Source organism: Protopterus annectens, chromosome 6.part0, assembly GCF_019279795.1.
Source record: "Protopterus annectens isolate FY-2018-M chromosome 6.part0, PAN1.0, whole genome shotgun sequence".
NCBI lineage: Eukaryota > Metazoa > Chordata > Ceratodontiformes > Protopteridae > Protopterus > Protopterus annectens.
Genome location: NC_056737.1, coordinates 319,758,758 through 319,780,842, shown reverse-complemented (window position 1 = coordinate 319,780,842; position 22,085 = coordinate 319,758,758). Strand labels below are relative to the sequence as shown.

Below are 22,085 nucleotides of genomic sequence, written 5' to 3'. Positions count from 1 at the left end.
TTTGGGCTTGGGTTGGCGGAGCAGGAGTAAGATGGTGGCTAGAGGTAGACTTTCTAGGAGTGGGCTGGCTTCTAGGCCTAACAGTATCCATCGGTCTTTGAGAGATGGTAGTCAGATGAGAAGATGTCATTTTTTTGTCTAAAATCGGTAGTGCGAAAGGCCTCCTCAGAAGCTGATGCCTGCATCGCGGCTCCGGACCCAAATGAGGCAGAGACAACCAAAGGCTCGGAAGACGAAGATTTCTGTGGCATACCGGACTCTGAAAGGGTCTAGGTAGAGGACAGCATAGATATCGTATTGGGCATCAGGGGCTGCAAAAGCTTCTCACTGAATTCCGGAGAACTGTCGACCTGCTTAGCGGTAGCATTGTTTGAAGGCTTAGCCTTGTTTTGGTCTGTCTCTATCTTTATCTCTATTTTTTTTTGGAAAGTCTACGGATTGCTGGCTGACAGACGCCATTTCAGAATGCGAAGACGGAAGACGAAAATACCTGTCTACAATAAGAGCTCTATGATGAATGTTTCTCGTGTTAAAGATGGCACAGAACCGGCAACGGGGGATGTCATGGTCTGGTCCTAAACAAGTGACGTAGTATGAATGGAAGTCTTGGTGTGGTATCAGCTTTCTACAGGCGAGACAATTGTTAACTTTTTCAGACATCGGTTAGTGCAAGAAAAAAAGATCCTCAATGGGGTGCTTAGCTTTAGACATTTTCAGCTGTAATTCGAACTCTGGTAGCGACCGACAGGCACACTTGTGGACTGTTTCTGCTACGGGCTCCACGGCAAGAAAGACTGATGTAATGGCGTTGGCTGCCTTGCTTTATAGCACTGATGACCTAACGTCAGTCAACAAGCGACAGCAGTCAACGCAGAAAAACATTGACTGGTATTCGGGCCAGCCGAGGTCTACCACAGCAGGGATAACCCACAGGTGATGACTGCAACAGTGAAACACAAAGAACATCACTTATGTATGTTACATGGTATTCCTGTGTCTCCACACTAAAATAATCAATTAATAATAAAATAAACCATAATGTGTAATTTTTTACTTGTTTTGTCTCATGTATTTGTCTCATAAACTTCCTGCCTCTAAAGACCAAACCCTATATTCCACTCACCCCTACAACACAGTTTTATTGTGCCACATTTTCATTACAGAATTTCATTGAAGCAAATAAGAACCATATTGGCAGCAGCTTTCTGTCCACTTTAGTTTCACTGTGCACTTGATCACCAAAACACTTTTCAATAAGAACATACCTATTCCTAAAAAGGATATTTCAAATAATCTGTAAAATAACAAGGGTCATTTAAATACTTACTAATTCAAGCAGAAACTATGGAATGTCACAAATTCACTTTCCCTACAACATAAAGTTTAAATAATATCACAGTTTACCACTTCACTTGTCATTAAGACATGAATGAGCTTTGTTACTTGTTCTTTATATGTCATCTATGTATGTTGCTATTACTGGAAACAGCAATCAGATGTTGTATTGGTATGGCAGAACATGACATTTCCTGATGCAGTTTGTCTTGCTGCTCCCATACTGGTTAGCAGAGTTCAGTAAAAGCTGTGGATATTATGGAAGTGGTAAGACACTGGGTCTATCAGAGAATAGGTAAACTATGCTAGACTGGGCTGACACTTGATATATCTCTACACTGACTGTAGTGCTAAATTACTGTTCATTTTTGCTGTCAGCATGAAACACTCTTGACCATGCCACCTGGGTTCAGGTGAGTGACAGGAATGTTAGAAGTCAAACATCAGAGCTAGAAGTATGGTTTTGCAGCTGCAGTCCTTCACTAATACACATCCTTTGTCTCTGCTAAAACTTGAAAGAGGAGTCATGTAATGCAAACAGTTAGGGCACTGACCTTGACAAAATGCTGCTAGAAGTACCATGACCACATTACTTTAAAACTCAGAAATCTACAGCTAGAATGAATCTGCTGATAGCACCAGGGACAAGGCTGAATAAAATTAATGCTCAGTCTGTAAACTAACCGTTTTCACATTTGAACGTATAAAATCATCCTCATTCTCGAATGCATGTCCATAGAAACATTCTGCACACAACACAGAGTAGCCGTATGACAGCTTGACAGAAATTATTGAGATGTTCTGCACAGGGTTGTTTGGTGTAAAGCTCTATTAGGATAAGAACACAGGCTTTGACATCATATTTGAATGGAATCACCTTTTGCACCCAACTTGATAAAAAGCTGCTAAAAGTACCACGACCACATTCCTCTGAAACTCAGAATTGTCTACTGACAGCATCATGGACAAGGCCAAATAAAAGGAATGCTCAGTCTGCAAACTATCTGTTTTCACATTTGAATGTATAAAATCATCCTCATTCTCGATTGTATGTCCACAGAAACATTCTGCACACAACACAGAGTAGCTGTAGGACAGCTTGACGGAATTGTTTGATGCAAAGCTCTATTAACTCAGACCTTAACAGGACAGAGGTCTTGCTGGTAAACATGTATATTCATATGCATGTCCTGCTATTAAACATGTGCCTCTGTTCAGCTGAATTTCACCTTCCAGTCATTTCCAACATTCAACACAAGATTTTCTAGTGTAAGAACACAGGTTTTGGCATCATATTTGAATGGAATCACCTTTTCTGTACCATCTAAAAAAAAAAAGAAAAAGGAAAAGAAAGAAAAACATTTGTGTTAGTTATTTACATACATCCATACATACAAATGTTTCAAGCATGGGCATTAAAGCCCTTCTAGCTTGCCAATATGCCAAAACCCTTGTTCCCATAATAAATGTCCAGGCTGTTCTTAAAAATATCTAAACTAGTACTTGCTTTAATGTAATTTGGTAGTCTGTTCCAAGCATCAGCTACTCTGTCAGAGAACCAATTAGTACACTTCTCATTCCTATAGAATCTTCTACATAGGTTGTCTGATGATTCTCTAGTACGTTTTGATAACCCCAAACATTCCCAGAGGTAGTTGTCACTAAATGCCCTATATACCTGAATAAGATCTCCTCTTAAATATCTGTAAGAGACACTGTACAAGTTTAGATATTTTAATCTTTCATAATAACTTAGATTTTCACATCCATGGATGCCCTTAGTATATTTCCGCTGTACTCTTTCCAGTTTACTCATGCTTGTTTTCCTATAGGGTTTCCATATTGTTATTTCATACTCAAGTTTGGGTCTAATGTAACTAACAAACATCAACTTCATTATGTTTGATTTCCTAGACTTTATAAATCTTTTTATACAACCTACAGTTCTATAACTATCATTAGCCAATTGGTTGATATGATTAGAAAAACCCATAGCTGAATCTACCCATATACCCAGGTCCTTAAATGAGTCTACAGTTTCAATCACTGTGTGCTGTATTAAATATTCACCTTTCAGTTTGTCTCCCAAATCTCATATGCTTAGTTTTTGATGTATTTATCAACACATTATTCTCCTGTGCCCAAATGGTCAATTTAGTAAAATTATTTTACAGACTTGCCTTATATGTAACACTTGTAATCAGTTTACCCAATTTCAGGTCGTCAGCATATAGACTATAGAACACCTCAGATGAAAAAGTAAGGTCTGAAAGATACAATCAAAACAAGTAAGGGCCTAGTACAGAGCCCTGTGGGACACCTTGACTATAACCAAGGATTTCACCTGTCCAGTTGGTGTGTGATACTTGCCATGTCCTATTTGTAAGCCATGCAGTTATCTATCTTATCAACAGTACATCAATACCTAGTTGTACTAATTTATTGATCTGTGTTTTGTGCATGATCCTGTCAAATGCTGAAGTTAAATCAATATAAATCACATCACAGCACAATTTTTCATTCATAGCTGTTATTATATTGTTATAGAACATCATGTTACAGGTGGTAATAGATCTATTTTCAACATATGCATGCTGATACATGGTTTCAAGTCCCAACCTATCCAGTTCTGACAACTTATACAGTAATACCTTCTCCATTATTTTTCCACAACATGAAAGTAGACTTAAGGGTCTGTATTATTCTGGGTTTGTCCTACTCTCCTTTTCCTTAAAGACAGGTTTAATAAGTGCATGTCTCCAATCTTGAGGAATCTCCCCATATTTATATGACCTAGTGAATAATAGATGGAATGGCAGTGTTAGTTCTTGCTGAAGTGTTCTCAGGTCATTGTTACTTATTCCGTCTCCTCCCTGCACTTTGTTTGGATCCAGTTTGCACAGTTCTTTTTCAATATAATCTAATTTGATTCCAGTATCTGGGGTTACCTGGATGTCACTAGGACAACTTACCACCCCTTTTGTGGAGCCAAACTGTTTTGCATACAATTTTGTAAATATATCTATAATCTGTTGTGTCTGAGAATAAATTTTAGAATCTGCAGAGTTTAAAAATCGGTGTATCTTTACACATTCCACATCTTATGTATCTATAAAAAGGTTTCTTATTATGCTCAATATCTTTATATAAATTTTCTTCATATTTTTCTTGACCTTGTCTAATATTATGCTTAATCTGTTTGTCCAGCTCGTTTATTTCAGTTTACAAAGTTGTAGTTCAACCTCTCTTCCATTTCTTATTTTTTTCTCTCACCTTAATCAGGTATCTTGTTCTTATGAAAATGTACCCCCCTGATGTTGCATGCCTAGATCCTGATGTTAACATTTTTTTGACTTTTTGCACTCAAACAATTTCTCTTTCAAAACTTTCCACATTCCAACTGCAGTTTTTCCACTGAACACCTCACTCCAGTTCGTTTTATATAGCAACAGTTTTGCTTCCCTATAATCTGTAATTAACCTTCTGTGCACTGGCTTAGATTTCAGTTTGGCAGAATTATCTAGCAACAAATTAACCTTTATGACCCCATGATCACTGCACATCAATAGTGGTAAAACTTGACTTGAAGTTACAGTAATTTGTTTGGGAACATAAACAATATCTAGTATATTGCGTCCCCTGGTAGTTTTTTTTTACAATCTGAAGCATTTGTTGTTCCTGAATATACTCTGTGAGTAATTTCTTTACTAACGTTGTTGAATCAATATTATTCCAGTCTATTTCTGGTAAATTTAAGTCCCCAGCTAATATTATTCTTCCCTCCTGTGTTTCATGTAAGAAATGTATGAATTCCTCTAGGTCATCTGCACTTGACGTTGGTGGTCTGTACACTCCAACAATTGTTATATGTTCCAGGGTACCAGGGCAGTCATTACTCTTGGGTTATCCTGCTGGCAGGCTACCCGCAGTCGGCCTGAATTCCAAAGTCCTGGTCCAGCGTCGGTTACCGTCGCCTCTTCCCTGACGTCAGTGCGCCAGGGGTGTAAAAGATGCAGCCGACACCATTTTCTTCAGTTTTTCTTGCCCCAGATGTCAGGTGCCCCCAAGAGGGTAGTCTAAATACATTATGCCAATAAACATACATGCAGTAAAGAAACATTTCCTTCATCTACCAGCAAATACACCACTTAGGTTGTATAGAATAGAGAAGTACAGACAAACCCCAGCAAAAGAAAGGGGGACGGTGGGAGGGTAACCTGGACTGCAACAGTGAATACACTCGAACATCTGCATTTATGGTAGGTACACAACTTTACTATGTTCATCGTGTTTCACTGATGCAGTCATTACTCTTGGGTTGAATCCCAAAGCTGAGGATGGGTGGCTGGGCTAAATAGGATTAGGAGAGGCTATGAGGTCCTGCAGAACTGCAGTGGCAAAGCCTGCTCTGGATTTAGAGTAAAGAGGTAAGTGGTAGTGCTTTGTAAAAGTGTGCACTAAACTCCAAGTTGCAGCCTCTAAGATGTCTTTGGTTGGTACTCCTCTGAGGAAGGCTGCTGAAGTGGCTGCTGCTCTGGTAGAATGAGGCCTAATGCCCTTTGGCACTGATTTGCCAAGCTGAGAATAGCAGAAATGGATGCAATGGCCTATCCATTTAGAAATAGTCTGTTTTGAGATAGCCTTTCCTTGTGATCCTGCAGCATATGACACTAAAAGTTGCTCAGTCTTTCTGAAAGCTTTAGTTCTGTCCAAGTAGAAGTGTAGCTGCCTGTGTATGTCCAAAGAATGCAGAATTTTCTCACCCTTGTTCTGTGGGTTTGGATAAAAGGTAGGCAAGTGAATGGTTTGGTTGAGGACCACACTAGACACAATCTTAGGCATAAATGTTGGGTTTGTCCTCAGAGAAACCATGTCTGGATGAAAAATGATAAAAGGTTCCACAGCCATGAGTGCTTGTAACTCTGAGACTCGTCTTGCAGAGGTTATTGCTAGGAGCAGAGCTGTTTTCTAGGATAAGAATTTTATATATTTTATATCAGCTGTTGAGGCTGGCTCAAAAGGAGGCAGTGTGAGTTTTTCCAAAACATAACTGAGGTCCCATTCCGGAATTGGTGCTCTCCTTGGAGGTCTGATGTTTTTGGCCCCTCTGAGGTACTGCCTTATTAAAGGATGAGAAAAGATAGGTGGTTCCGTATTGTAATGGGCTGAAATGGCAGAGGCATGAATCTTAATTGATGAAAAGGAAAGGCCTTTGTCCAGCATCTCAGTTAAGTACTGTAAAATCTGTGGGATATTTGGTACATACATGTCAATGCCTTGTTCCTGGTTCCAAGCACATAATCTCTTCCATTTTTCTGCATAAGATTTTCTGGTACTGGGCCTCCTGGCCTCCAAGATAACATCCATAACAGCTTTTGAAAGAGGAGTGTTCTGAATGGCTACATTATCTGCCATGCTGCCAGATTTAAGGTCCTGAGTTGGCTGTGCAGGATCTGATTGTTTTGTTGGGTCAGCAAGTGAGAAGTTTGAGGCAATATCCATGCTGGACCTTGAGACAAGCTCTTTAGGATTGGGTACCAGTGCTGGCATGGCCAGTCTGGTGCAATCAGTATCATTTTTGGCTTCTCTTGTCTGACTTTTAGGAGTACCCTGGGAAGGAGAGGCAGTGCAGGAAAGGCATATACTGTTAGATTTTTCCAGCTGAAGGATAGGGTGTCCACTCTCCATGCTTGTTTGTGATAAGTCCTTGTGCAAAATCTCTGTAATTGGCAGTTGTGAGGGAAGGCAAATAGATCTATGTCTGGGAATCCCCATTTCCTTGTTATCATGCTGAAGACTTGTGGATCCAGTTTCCACTCGTGGGGATCCATGAGGTTTCTGCTTAGTTTGTCTGCCAGGAATTGTGCTTGCAGGTGAACTTGATAAGTCAATGCTGTGTTCCATAAGGTCATTGCTTGTCTGCAGAGGGAGTAGGAATGTGTACCTTCCTGCTTGTTTATGTACCACATGACCATAGTACTGTCTGTCTTTATCAGTAGCTGTCCTGGATGAAGTAGATCCTTGAAAGCTGTCAGGGCATTCTGAACAGCTAGCATCTCTTTTTGATTGATGTGAAGATGCATCTGACTTGCAGGCCATGTGCCCTGAATACATTTTCCTGCCATATGGGGCCCCCAGGCATAATCTGATGCATCTGTTGTCAGTGTCTGTCTGGCTGTGGGTAAAGTGAATGGCAGACCCTTGTTGTGGTGACAGGCCTGTGCCCACCATCGAAACTCCTGTTGCAGGCAGGGAATGAGGATAATTACTGTCTCCAGGCTGTGGCAATGCTGAGTCCAAACACTTTTTAGATACCATTGTAGTTTCCTCATATGCAGTCTGGCATATGGAATTAGTAGAATGCAGGATGCCATGAAACCCAAGGCCTGCAGGATTTTCCTTGCAAATAACTGGGTCTTTGTTGCCACCTTTTTGAAGTAAGATGTCAGTTGCTTTTGTTTGTCTCGCGTGAGATAAGCCATCTGGGCAGTTGCATTTAAGCTTGCACCCAGGAATATTATCTCTTGAGAGGGTACTAGTTTTGATTTCTTTTCGTTTACTGTGTACCCTAAGCAAATTAGTAATCTTTTTACAAATGCCAGATGCTTTAGAAGAATATCTTTGTTCTCTGCTTGAATAAGGCAGTCATCCAAGTAGGGATATATTTGAATTCCTCTTTGTCTGCAAAATGCAATTACTGGTGCCAGGCATTTTGTGAAGACCCTGGGAGCAGTAGATAAGACAAAGGGCAGTGCAGAGAATTGGTAGTGCATTGAGCCAGCTATGAATCTGAGGTATCTTCTGCAAGATTGTCTGACTGGGACATGCAGGTATGCCTCTGTTAGGTCCAAAGTTACGAGCCAAGCCTTCTTGCCCAGCATAGGCAGTAGCTGCTGTAGAGTCAACATCTTGAATTTTAGAACCTCCAGAAATGTGTTTAGTATACACAGGTCCAGTATTGGTTTCCAGGCTTTGTCCTTTCTGGGCACTAAGAAAAGTCTGGAGTAAAATCCTTGCCCCTGCTCTTGTTGTGGTACTTGTTGAATGGCCTTCATGTCCACGAGGGCTGTAATTTGCTTTTGTGCCTCTGCCCATTGGTTGTGTGGCAGGTCTGGCATACCTTTTGCCCTTGGTAGGGTGTGAAAATGGAACCTGTAGCCTTGGGACACTATGTACAAGACCCATTTGTCTTGGGTAACAATTTGCCAATTTGATGAAAAAAGTGCTAGTTTTCCCCCTAAGGGGGCTGCCAAAAGAAAAGTGCTTGGATCTGGCAGAGGAAAGTCATTGGGACTGTTTCCTGTAAGGTTGTGATTTGTCTTCTCTGCTTTTGGAGGTAGGAGCACCCCAGTGTTTAGGCCTGTATGAGCCTTGGGGCTGAGATCTGCCTCTGGGACGTCTATATCTGCCCCTTTGTGGTCTGTCTGACACTGGAAAGGACCAATTTTTAGAAGGCCAGTTCCTGCTAAATCTGGGTGGCTGTATCTGTAAGAAATCCTTAACTGTCTGTATGGATTTTGCTTTATCCTCCATTTTCTTCAACACCTCTTCTGCTTTAGCACCAAACAAAGTATCATGCTGTAATGGGGCATCTAATAATTTTGCTTTAACATGATCAGGCCGATTCTGTTCTTTTAACGAAGCATGCCTTCTAATAACAGAACCTGTAACAGCGGCCCTGCAAGAGGCCTCCAGTGAATCATAACCACATTGCAAAGTATGCTTTTCCACTTGTTCAGCTGCATGCAATAAATCCTGCATTTCCTTGTTCTCTGAACATTCAGAATTTGTCAACATTTTCTGTTTAAGCAGTGACATTAAGTATTGCTGATATTTAAGCATATGAAACTGACAATTTAAAGCCCTTACAGCCAAGGTAGCAGAAGTGTAAACTTTTTTCCCCCATCTGTCCAGTGCCCTAGAATCCCTATCAGAGGGGACAGGGTTTTTTGCAGTGGAAGCTTTGATCCCTTTGGGACCCTGAGATATAGTTTCTGGGTCAGCAGCGGGGTTTTTATACAGGAATTTATGAGAATCCAGGACCCTGTAGTATCTGTCTGGCTTAGCAGGTGCAGGTAAAGAATCAGGGGACAGGCCGGACTCTGAAAATACATCATCTACAATGTCTAAAACAGGTGGAATAGCTAGGGGACTGTGCTGAGGAAGTATCATAAAGTCTCTGAGCCTTTTCTTAGATTCAGAGTAATCTTGGCTCTCCCAGTGGAAATGCTCCCTCATGGTATGCAGGGTTTCCCCAAAAGAATAATCCTCAGGAGGAGAGGCTGAAGGAATGGATTCTTCAGCATCAGAGTCCTCATAGGGAGGAATAAGATGAAATTGAAACCTGATCAGAAGAATCATATTCTGTCTCTTGCCTAGGCCTCTTATCAGGAGGGAGATGGGAACCCCTGATCAAAGTAATTAGGTCTTCGGCCATTTTAAGCATCTGTTTTTTAGGCATGGAAGTCTGAGTAGGAGAATGCTGTACTTGTTTCTTTGTCTTTAGAGCTGCTTTAGTCTTTGAAGCTGAAGATGGTTTAACATATAACTGTGTAGGTCTGAAGACACCCTCAGAAGCCGATGCCTGCTCAGTGGCTCCAGACCCATCTGAGGGAATGATTTCCGAGTGTCCAATACCTTGAGTATCCAGAGGCCCAGTCGGCTCCACGTGGGAGTCGGAAGCGGCCAGTGGCTCTGAGGTAGCGGGTGCCAGGGGCTGCGAAAGTGCTTCACTGAGAACCGGCGACTGTCCTAATGGAGGCCTCGCCGTCGGTTTTGGACCTCAGATGCCTATCCTTTTCCTTGCGTTTTTTTGTAAACTCCGGTTGTCGGCTGTTCCGACGGCATTATATAATTAAATCTTCGGCCAAAGTAATGAAATGCAAAATCGAACCAGCGCTTAATAGTGCGTTGTTTAAATCTAGCACAAAACTGACAGCTAGCAACGTTGTGGTCAGGGCCTAGGCAAGGAATATACTAAGAGTGAAAATCCTTATGAGGTATTTGCTTCCCACAAGAAATACAATTGTTAACTTTTTCTGACATCGGTCTGGAGCAAGAAATAAGTTTCCCCAATGGGGTACTTAGCTTTAATGAAGACTTTGGTTCTGAAATTCGGTTTTGAAAATCTCAGGAGTCGGCCGACCGGCACTTGCCAACTGCTTTTGCTTCGGGCACCGCATGGCAAGAAAGACTGAAGAAAATGGTGTTGGCTGCATCCTTTATACCCCTGGCGCACTGACGTCTGGGAAGAGGTGACAGCAACCGATGCTGGACCAGGACTTTGGAATTCAGGCCGACTGCGGGTAGCCTGCCAGCAGGATAACCCAAGAGTAATGACTGCAACAGTGAAACACAATGAACATCAGTGGAAACATTTGACGCCAGCACAGGCAAACATGCTAGTTCAGATTTAGAAAAAGTAATCAGCTTAAACATTTAGCACAGGCAAACATGCCAGTTCAGACTTACCCCAAACAAACACCCCCCAAGCATCCTTGAATATTTCACAGAATGGCAATGGAAAAAATCTCACCCTCGTGGACCTAGCATTACTGCTTTGCACTGCTTCTTAACATCTGAGGTATACTTGCTCTATTCCTTTTTTAACAATTTAATGACAACCTAAATCAATATTTAAAATGACAGCAAAGTTAGACAGAAGCAAATATAAAGCCGTAACAGGCAGACACACAACACTTCAAAACAACAAAACATTGTGTGTACTAATATAACTTCTTCCCTTAGGACCCAGTAAGAATATGATACAACATTATATGGCATTGATTCTAACATTCTCTAATCTCACTGGTTAAAAGATACGGCACGGCTTGAGTGAACAGTGCAATAACCCATGCACAAAAGACAAATTGTGCTATACAAAGTAAATAAGGCGTTTTAAATATGAATCTTTTGTGGAATTACAATAAAACACTGGTGTGATCTATTTTCTTGTCATTCTTCCACCAGCTACTTTGCTCAGAATCCACAGAAGAGCTGTCCTCAGCCATCACTAACAAAAGTGGAAGATATGTTGTGCTAGAGGACAGGGACATAGCAGAGAGGTCACTGTAATGGTCTGGCATACTACTGGCGGTGTATAGGATAACGTGCATGTATTTCAGTGCAGTGGGTATTACATCCAAACAATGAAGGACGGACTTATGACAGATAATGGAATAACCACTAAACCTAGCAAAAAGTCTGGAGATTAATAATAAAACATCGGCTCAAAGCAGTGTCTGGGCACAATGGTACACACATTCATGCATACAAAGAGACACACACAACACACAGAGGCCCACTTAAACTTTCAAGTTATTTTACTTGCATGGCCTTAAACCACAAGCCCACTGACAATAATACCAACTAGTATAAGAAGAAGTAACCAACAAAATGGACGAAATTAAAAACAGCTGCTTAGTTTTACAGATAAATATCTAAATTATGTCAATAGTTAAACAACAACTCTATATACTCCTAATCTTTCCATTTTATCCTTTTAATACAGGGATTTTCCAAGGAGGAAAACATATAGCAACGACTGAAAATGCTGGGACTTGCAATGCTATACCCCGGATTATGGAAACAATGACTGAAAGTATGGGCGAACATATCTTGCCCAATATTCTCATTTCTCAGAATATTCCCTTTTCTCGGGGGTATGGTGACCTCGGAGTTAGTATTTTTAAGTTCAGGAGGTGTAGGGGCTTGCCCAATTTTAAAGGAGAAGAGAGATGCTTAATATTCACTCTCCTCCAGTATATTCATTTTTTTTTATGGTATTCCGAAGGTCAGCATTTCGAATCCCAACATTTTAACAGGGAGGCAGAAAATATATCCCATGTATAAAATAACCTAAATTAGGTTAATTGTCTTATTTGCAGCTGGCCCACTAGTGTGTACAAGAAGCACAGATAGGTGATAAGAGACTTGAGCAATAAACTGAAATACATCATGATATAAAGAAAAACTACTCTTCAACCCATACTACCAAACACAACCTAACAATGATTTTCAATTGCTACTTGAACAGCCAAAGTGCACAAGCCAAGTGCCATCAAACAGTGATATTAAAAAGGGTTTTTCAAGTAGCATCCATACATCAGTGGTTGCATAAAGAGATATACTTTAAACCATAACCAATCTCTAATAAATAGCAAAACAAATGTTATCCAAAGGTAAATCAAATATAAACTGAAAAATTTAAAGAATACCCAGTTATAATAACATACTTCCTCAATTCAGTGGAGACACCATCTAACAGTTACATCTTTCAACTGTCTAGATTTTTTTTTTTTTGTTTTTGCTTCATACTTTCTGGTCTGTTTCTCATAAATTTTGTGGTTTTCTGGCAAATCACTGAGAACTGAAGTCAATAAATAAAAACAAGACATTTGAGTTTCAGACTGCATATGCTTCAGAAAATAATTGCTAAAGTAAAACCTGTTATTTTAGCAACTTTCTAAGTTTATTAAGAGCAATATTTAAAATCTGTCCCTGATTTTAGGCCTTTGTTCCCCTGTAATTTTTGGCTTTGTCCAGACTTCTTGCACTAAGAGATTGAGAGGTATACCCTGTTAATATATTATCTGGAAGAGGAAAGAAAAGCATTACTTTAGGTTTGGACATATTTATTAATAGTCTATTATACTGGGCCAGCTAATGTAACAGAATCAAATCTAACAGTAAAGACTCTTAACTGTCCCTTTCTTCTACAAGCACAATAAAGTACCTTGGTACATAAACTATGACTTAATAAGATACAGTTTATTAACAGTGTTCACAATAACTGCAAACCTTAAAATGTACTGTATCAGAGAATTGAGGAACTGCACATCTGCTTTAAAGGAGAAGAAAGGGCTGAACTAATGGTGGTGGCACTGAACAATCCATGTAAACAGAACCACAGTAGCTGTAAAGCATGTAAAATGTGTTTTTGTTACTAGTAAATGTAACTATAGGTTTAAATTTGCAATTCCTTTTTTCAATCATTTTAGTAGAGGTTAATGGTAATTGCAGCTGAGTTTGTTTGATGTTTTGATCAAACCCAATTGCAATTATTTATTAAACTCATATTTTCAATATTTTGCTCTCTTGCTTTTTCAGCACAGGAACTTAGATGTTTTCCTACCAGTGAAAAAAAATTCCTCAAGGATAAATAAAACAAATCTATGATATGCCATAGTAAAGAATCAATGTCTATTAAAAATAGATCTGCATCATTAGTTACAACAGGTGGATGTGTTTTATTTCCTGGAATGGAGAAATAAATCTGAGCCTCAGACAAAAGACAGATGTTCAGTTTCTGTCTAGAACACCCCTTAATCCTAAATGTACTCTAAAATAGCATTTTATTTGCACAGTCAAAGCTTTAAGCAACACATAGTGGAACCAATTATCCATGACATTGTTTAGACATAACCGAAACTGTGTTTCCTACAGGTCTGATGGATTCCTTCAAGAAAAGTTCATAGGCTATGCAAACCACTATGAGGACAGTGAAATAAAAAAGCCTGGAGGGAATCTGAAAGCTGGATTTGTAAAATACATATCAGAAAGGCATTTAACAGGATACAGCATGAAATACTGTGAAACGCTTTGTCATTATTCAGAACTGACACCTTGCTGGCCATCACTGCACAACAGAATAGGGCCAACACATTTTTTTCTTATATCTGTTTTAGGATCTGTGCTTACTACCAGCTGTGTCACTCCTCAATCTCAGTTGTAGACTTAATATAGAAGAGAGAGAAGGAGAAGCATTTCAATATGGCTCCATCCTGACAGAAGGTATGCCTCCTCTCCCAAGCTCAATCCATTTAAACCCTTCTCTGCTCATCTCATGAAATAACATTAATGTGGTCAATGTTGCACGAACAACCTCTGTATGGATGTCAGCACTTTCTTCTATTACCACCTGGATTACATTCCTACCAGTCACCACTGAGGATTATTAGTTATGCTGGGAAAAAACATACCATCCTCATAAATGTACACCCTGTGTCTGCTGTTCAACATAAAACTACATACTGTGTAAGCTGTTTGACATAAAAGTACACCTGTTCGATTCCTTCCTTCCTTCCTCCATCAGCCCCCTGGCATCCACTTTCCAAGTCAAACTTCCTTTGTCAGCATCAAAGAAACTCCCTTTTTGTCAGGAGGCCAGCTGAGGTACGATTAAGAGAGTGAGCCAAGGCTGTGCACTTGCTCAATATTTGCTTATTTCATTTTTAGGACCATTTGCTAGTTCCTAAGGTCATAAGAGAATTACTTCAGCATACTAGACTTTGCCATTTAAACCATATGCATGCATATGACAAACATTTTACTTAAGACTCTAAAAAGAAGAAAGAGCAAAAATATTAAAGCTGTTTACTTGTTTGACCGATGTTATGAAATTAAATATAAATTATGTTAACTTCAGTTGCAGGTTTCACTAAGGAAGGCCAAGTTCTACTGACTAACTCTAAGACACAGACAGCAATAATAAGACTTGAGCAGAACGCTTTAGAATAGGAAGTACAAAATATCTTTTCAAATCGAAATGGCTACACAGAAATGGTAGACAAACTAAAACACTGTACTAAGCAGATATAGTTTCACTTGCTATGAACTTTAGTAATTTTATCTGCTGGTGATGTGACATGATGTGTTTGTTCAGGAGTCCACTCTTTAAAATTAACAGGCATAGAGAAGAGTGACTACAAGGAAACATGTTTTGTTGGTGACTAACTTGGCTGTTTACCGCTCTCTCTCTCTTTACCACGAAGACTTAAGTATCATTTTGCACCACTTTCATGATGAACTAATTGTTATTTTTAGTAGAATATACTACTATGTCCATGTTGTGATAACAGTGATTTTCAATTGTCTTTATACATTAAGTGGTTTAATTGACTTGGGATTCATTTCACTGACATAAATCTGTTAATCCCTCTGTATTAGTGACCATATATATTTGATTTCAGTTTTAACAATCTTATCAACAAAATGCGTTTTCAATGAAACTCTGTTTTTACTAAGTGCATTAAAAAAATCTATACCTAACTATGGGTACAGAGCACTGCACTGACTGTGCTTCTGCACCAACATCCGTTTGGTTGACACCATTTGATCAATGTACACAGATGGTTGACAAGTGTACAAGATCAACAATTCCTACGGAGGAAATTTTCCTTTCCTTGGGGATTGTGTAATCTCAGAGTTAGTATATATATTTAGCAAGGGATGTGGGGGGGGGGATTGCCCTCCCTGCAAAAACACTAGCTCCACTCTAGGGTATTCACTACAGCATGCACAGAATGTGATGGGATTTGTAGTTTTGACATTTATATGTCAGGACTATGTGCGTAGGTGCACAGTTGATCCAGGGCCCCACACCCATGTATGTATGTATATATATATATATATATATATATATATATATATATATATATATATATATATATATATATATGTATGTATACACACACACACACACACACACACACACACAAAATCCCTTTTTTTCCCACTGTTTGCACATGGGATTGGGGTATCACTTCAACGCTGCTGGATGGTTAGCCTAGCCACAGTTGCTCTTACCCACACACAGACACACACACACACACACACACACACACACACACACACACACAAACACACACACACACTAACCCCTATGGGCAATTTAGAGGGCCCAGTCAATCTCTTGCATGTCTTTGGAATGTGGGAGGAAAAGTACAGTTTTGTACCTACCATAAATGTAGATGTCCGATAGATATACAACTGCAGTCCTAACATATGGGTTGTCCTGCCTCAGGCAGCCTTTCGGTCGGCCGGATTCCAAAGTCTGGGTCCGGCTGATGTCGCCTCTTCCCCGACGTCAGAGCGGCTGGGGTATAAAAGCATCAGCCGACGCCATCTTCTTCAGTGTTTCTTGCCCCAGATGCCAGGTGCCCTCCAAGGAAGGCTAAATTTAGAGAATGGATAAAAATTCCAGACATGCACAACAGTAATAAACAGATACACCATAACAGATATCCCCAGCTAATTTGAAAAGGGAGTGGACCTAAAAAGAGAATTACAGAGGGGTAGGAGGAGGAGGTAAACCTGACTGCAGTTGCATATCTATCGGACATCTACATTTATGGTAGGTACAAAACTGTACTATGTCCTTCAAGAATGCAATTGCAGTCCTGACATATGGGTTGAATACCATAGCCAAGCTGGGGGTGGTAGGATCTAAGATAAGGATGGTGTAGCTAAAATGCCCTGCAGGACTGCAGAAGCAAAGCCTGCTCGGGATCTGGAATATAAAGGCAGGTTGTAATGTTTGGAAAATGTATGCACGGAGCTCCATATAGCAGCTTCTAGAATGTCCTTTGTAGCCACCCCTCTTAGAAAGGCTGTGGAGGTGGCTGTAGCTCTGGTGGAGTGTGGCCTGATATTGGCTGGCACACCTTTTCCATGGAAAGAGTAGCAGAATTTGATGCAGTTTCCAATCCATTTTGAAATTGTTTGTTTGGAAATTGCCTTTCCTTGTACTCCAGCAGCGTAAGCTACAAATAGTTGGTCAGACTTTCTGTTGGCCTTTGTTCTGTCCAAGTAGTAGCGCAATTGCCTGTGTATGTCCAAAGTGTGCAGAAGCTTTTCTCCTTTATTTTGAGGATTGGGAAAGAAAGTAGGCAGGTGAATTGCTTGATTTAGAGAAACCCTGGATATCACTTTTGGCATGAATGAAGGATTGGTTCTTAAAGAGACTGTCCTGATGGAAAATGAGAAATGGAGGTACTGCCATGAGGGCCTGTATCTCTGAGACTCTTCTTGCTGAAGTAATTGCCAACAGGAAAACTGTTTTCCAGGAGAGAAATTGCAATTCTGAAGATGCTACTGGCTCAAAAGGAGGAAGAGTTAATTTTTCCAAGACGAAGTTGAGGTCCCATGCAGGCACTGGTGGTTTTCTTGGAGGTTTAATATTCTTTATCCCTCTTAGAAACTGTCTTAGCAAAGGATGTGAAAACACAGGTGGATCACAGTTGTATTTTGCTGAAATTGCTGAAGCGTGTATTTTATGGAAGAATATGAAAGGCCATTGTGAAGCATTTCTGCCAAGTATTCTAGTATCTGTGGGATGCTCATTACTGATGCATCCTGACCCTTGTTGGCATTCCAGATGTTGAATCTCTTCCATTTGGCTGAATAAGTTTTTCTGGTGGAAGGCCTGCATGCTTCCAGTAAGATCTCTTGAACTTTTTTGGAGAGAGAGATATGGGGAGAAGTCATGGAACACTCCAAGCTGTCAGTTGCAATGTTTGCAGGTTGGGATGAACAGTCCTGTAATTGTGCTGAGTTATAAGCAGAGGCCATTGAGGCAGGAGCCACGGCTTGGTGCGAGTTATGCTCCTTAGCAATGGATACCAGTGCTGTCTTGGCCAGTCTGGAGCTATCAAAATGCCTTTCGGTTGTTCTGCTTTGATCTTCAGTAACACCTTGGTCATTAATGGTAGAGGTGGAAATGCATAGATTGTTAGAGAATTCCAGCTGAAGGAGAGAGCATCCATTCTCCAGGCTTGAGGATGGTGTGTCCTTGAGCAGAACTTCTTCAGATGATGATTGAGGTGTGAGGCAAAGAGATCTATGTCCGGCCTTCCCCATGCACGAGTTATTTGTGAAAAAATGTCTGGATGCAACATCCATTCGTCCATAATGTTTCTGCTTAGACTGTCTGCCAGAACATTGTCCTTGCCTGGAACAAACTGGGATTGCAACTGTATGTTCAGTTTCAGGGACTTTTCCCAAAGAGTCATTGTTAGTCTGCAGAGGGGTAAGAATGGGTGCCTCCCTGTTTGTTTATGTACCACATAACAGTGGTGTTGTCTGTCTTTATTAGCAGATGACCTTGCTGAAGAAATTTTCCGAAGGCCTCGATTGCGTGAATCACTGCCAACATCTCTTTTTGATTGATGTGCAGATGCAATTCTCGGGGAGCCCATTGCCCTTGAATGCATCTGCCCCCCATCCATGATCTGAGGCGTCTGTTGTAATGGTTTGGCTTGCTTGAGGTTTGTTGAAAGACATGCCTTTGTTTAGCTGGCTTGCTTGTGCCCACCACAAAAATTCCTTTTGTAGACATGGAATGAGTGGAATAATTGCTTCTAAGTTGTGGCTGTGTTGAGACCATAAATCTTTTAGGTACCATTGTAGTTTTCTCATGTGTAGTCTTGCCAGTGGAATCAGAAGAATGCAAGATGCCATGAAACCCAGGGCCTGCAGGATTTTCCTTGCAGTCATCTGGGTGTGCTTTGCTAGGCTTTTGAAGTAATCTGGTAATTATTCTTGTTTTTCTTCTGTGAGGAAAGCCATTTGTGAGTTTGTGTCCAGTTTGGCTCCTAGAAAAAATATTTGTTGGGATGGCAGTAGTCTTGATTTTTGAATGTTGACTGTGTATCCCAAAGCCTGTAGTAAGTGAATGACATAGTCCAAGTTTCTTATCAAGGCTTGCTTGCTGTCCGCTTGTATACGGCAGTCGTCCAGGTAAGGGTATATTTGTATCCCCTGAAGTCCGCAATGTGCAATTACTGATGCCAGGCATTTCGTGAATACTCTGGGTGCAGTAGATAAGCCAAAAGGCAATGCTGAGAATTGATAATGCTCTGACCCTGCAAGAAATCTGAGGTATCTTCTGCAGCTGTGTCTGATTGGGACATGCAGGTATGACTCCTTGAGGTCCAGAGTAACCAGCCAAGACCCCTTGCCCAGCATGGGAAGAAGTTGCTGTAATGTCAGCATTTTGAATTTTGGCACAATGAGAAAAGTGTTTAGAGCGGACAAGTCCAGTATAGGTCTCCATTGCTTTTCTTTTCTTGGAACAAGGAACAGTCTTGAGTAGAATCCCTGGCCTTGTTCCTAAGGAGGAACCTTTTCTATTGCTTTGATTTGTAGCAGCTTTGAAACTTGTATGAGTGCCTCTGCCCTTTGATTTTGTGGCAGGTTTGGCATGCCTTTTCTTGTTGGTAAGGTAAGGAAGTGGAACCTGTAACCTTTGTCTATTATGTCCAAAATCCATTTGTCCTTTGTAAAAATGTGCCAATTTTTTGAAAATAAGGATAATTTTCCACCTAAAGGTGCTTCTCTTTGAGCCTTGGTCGGCGGTGTCAAAGTCAAGTCATTGTGATTGTCCCTGTGGAGCAGTAGAAGTCCCTGGCCACTTCTCTGATTAGTTGGTTGCCATTGGCGGCCCCTGTAGGAGCCTCGGTATTGCCCTCTACCTCGAGCACACCTGTTTTTTCCCCTTTGGAACTTGTCAGTGTCTGGAAAGGACCAATTCTTCGAAGGCCAATTCCTACTGAACCTTGGTGGCTGAACCTGGAGGAAATCTTTGACTGTTTGTACTGATTTAGCCTTTTCCTCAATTGATTTCAACACACCCTGTGCATTAGCACCAAATAGCTTGTCTTTTTCCAGAGGTGCATCTAGAAGCTTTACTTTAACATGATCTGGCAATGTCTGTTCTTTCAACCAAGCATGTCTACGTATGACGGCCCCTGTCATAGCTGCCCTACATGAAGCTTCCAATGCATCATAACCACACTGAAGAAAATGACTGCTAACCTGCTGAGTATTATGAACCAAATCCTGCAAGGCCTTTCTATCTAAAGGCTCAGGAGAGGCTAACTGTTTCTGCAAATCATCCATCAAGAAATCCTGATACTGAAACATATGAAAAAGACAGTTAAGTGCCCTCATGGCAAGGGTGGATGAGGTATAAACTTTTTTACCCCACCTCTCCAGGGACCTAGATTCCCTGTCTGCGGGCAAAGGATTTTTGGCCGTGGAAGTGGCCACTCCTTTGGGCCCCTGAGAAATAGTTTCTAGATCAACAGAGTGGGCCTTAAAGAGATGTTTATGAGTTTCAGGAACCCTGTAATATCTGTCTGGCTTGACAGGAGCAGGAGGGAGAGAATCAGGAGAAGTACTGGAGTCTGAGAACACATCATCCAATACATCTAACACTGGGGGTATAGCTAAAGGCCTGTGCTGGGGCAACTTAAGGAAAGTCTGAAGCCTTTTCCTGGAGTCGGAGAAATCCTGGCCCTGCCCACTGAAAATGCTCTCTCATGGAGTGGAGAATTTCCCCGAAAGAAATATCCTCAGGCGGAGAGGCAGAGGGAATGGATTCATCAGCATCAGAATCCTCATAGGCCGGGAAGGATTCTTCCTGGGAATCTGAATGGCCTGACTCACCAGAGGCTTCATCTGAGGAAAGGGTATCTGCCTGCTCAACCCTAGGCCTTTTGTCTGAAGGCGGCTGAGAACCTCTGTCTGGCTGAGCCTGAGAGCCCCTGATTAAAGAAATTAGATCTGCAGCTAAAGTCATGATCTGTTTATCAGAAGTGGGACCCTGTGAAAAAGATTTAGGAGGGTGAGACTTAGCCTGGCTGGCAGCCTTAGCACGTGTGTAGGCCTTGATGGACATAGACACAGGAGGCCTAGCTGCCCCACGTGCTGGAGTAACTTTGTCCACCGGTATGGTGTCAGGCAAATCTTGGGCTTCGGTTTCAGGAGGAAAATCAACAACTGGCACCGGGGTAGCCTCCGGGACCGAAGTGTGCGGTAAAGCGGTGTCGTCGGCCTGGAGCGGTTGAATTACCACCTCCGAAGAGACTGATGCACTCGCGGTAGGCTTTAGCGTGGTGTCAGTGGAAGTCGCGGGCCGCGAATGTCGGTCCCGGTCCTTCCATTTTTTTGGAAATATGTGCTGTCGGTAGTTCCGACGGCATGATATAGGAGTAATTTTCCCCAAAAAAGTATTCAGCAAATTCTGCCCGGCGCCTAAGTGTGCGCTTATTGAAGCAAGCACAGGCAGCACAGGCCGAGACGTCGTGGTCTGGGCCGAGGCAGGGAAGGCAGTAAGAATGGAAGTCCTTATGAGGTATTTGTTTACCACAAGACAAGCAATTATTAACTTTTGCAGTTTTATCTGACATCGGCTGAGGCAAGAAAAGGTTCCAACGGGTACTTAGCTTTGATGACTTCGGATCTGAAAACACAGGAGCTGGCCGACCGGCACTTGCGAACTGCTTCTGCTTCGGGCACCGCGCGGCAAGAAAGACTGAAGAAGATGGCGTCGGCTGATGCTTTTATACCCCAGCCGCTCTGACGTCGGGGAAGAGGTGACATCAGCCGACGCCGGACCCAGACTTTGGAATCCGGCCGACCGAAGGGCTGCCTGAGGCAGGACAACCCATATGTCAGGACTGCAGTTGCATTCTTGAAGGACATCCAGAGCACCCAGAGAAAATCCATGTAACAACAGGGAGAACATGCAGACGCCTCACAGAAAGCACCACAGCCAAGTATCGAATCCTATTACTATGGGGGGGGTGAGGGTACAACACCACCTGCTGCACCACTGTACCACCTATGTGTATAAGTGTGTGTGTGTTTGCTGGGTGTTTGTGTATGTATGCATACAAAAGTATAGTTGTGTACACTTACCATAAATGTAGATGTTCAAGTGTATTCACTGTAGCAGTCATCACACTTGGGTTATCTGCCTGCAGGTAGCCCTCAGTCAGCCCAAATACCAGAGACTTAGTATTTCTGCTTCGGTTGCTGTCACTTCAGGAATGACGTCAGGTTGTCAGGGGTATAAAAACAGGCAGCCGACACCATTACATCAGTTTTTCTTGCCCCAAATGTCAGAAGCCCCCCAAATAGGGAGCTAAGTTATGGTGGAAAAAACACCACCAGTAAAAAGTAAATAC

At 41.5% G+C, this 22,085-nt stretch overlaps 1 protein-coding gene across 1 annotated transcript in view; it reads right to left on the bottom strand.

Annotated features, from left to right (window-relative positions):
• Positions 1 to 1,111: 1,111 nt before the first annotated feature.
• Positions 1,112 to 22,085, bottom strand: part of GANC (glucosidase alpha, neutral C) — a 981,067-nt gene continuing 960,093 nt past the window's right edge. The window contains exon 24 of the mRNA XM_044074070.1: positions 1,112 to 2,659. Within this exon, the coding sequence (XP_043930005.1) occupies positions 2,550 to 2,659 (110 nt within the window). The 3' untranslated portion in view covers positions 1,112 to 2,549. The remainder of the gene's footprint in view (positions 2,660 to 22,085) is intronic.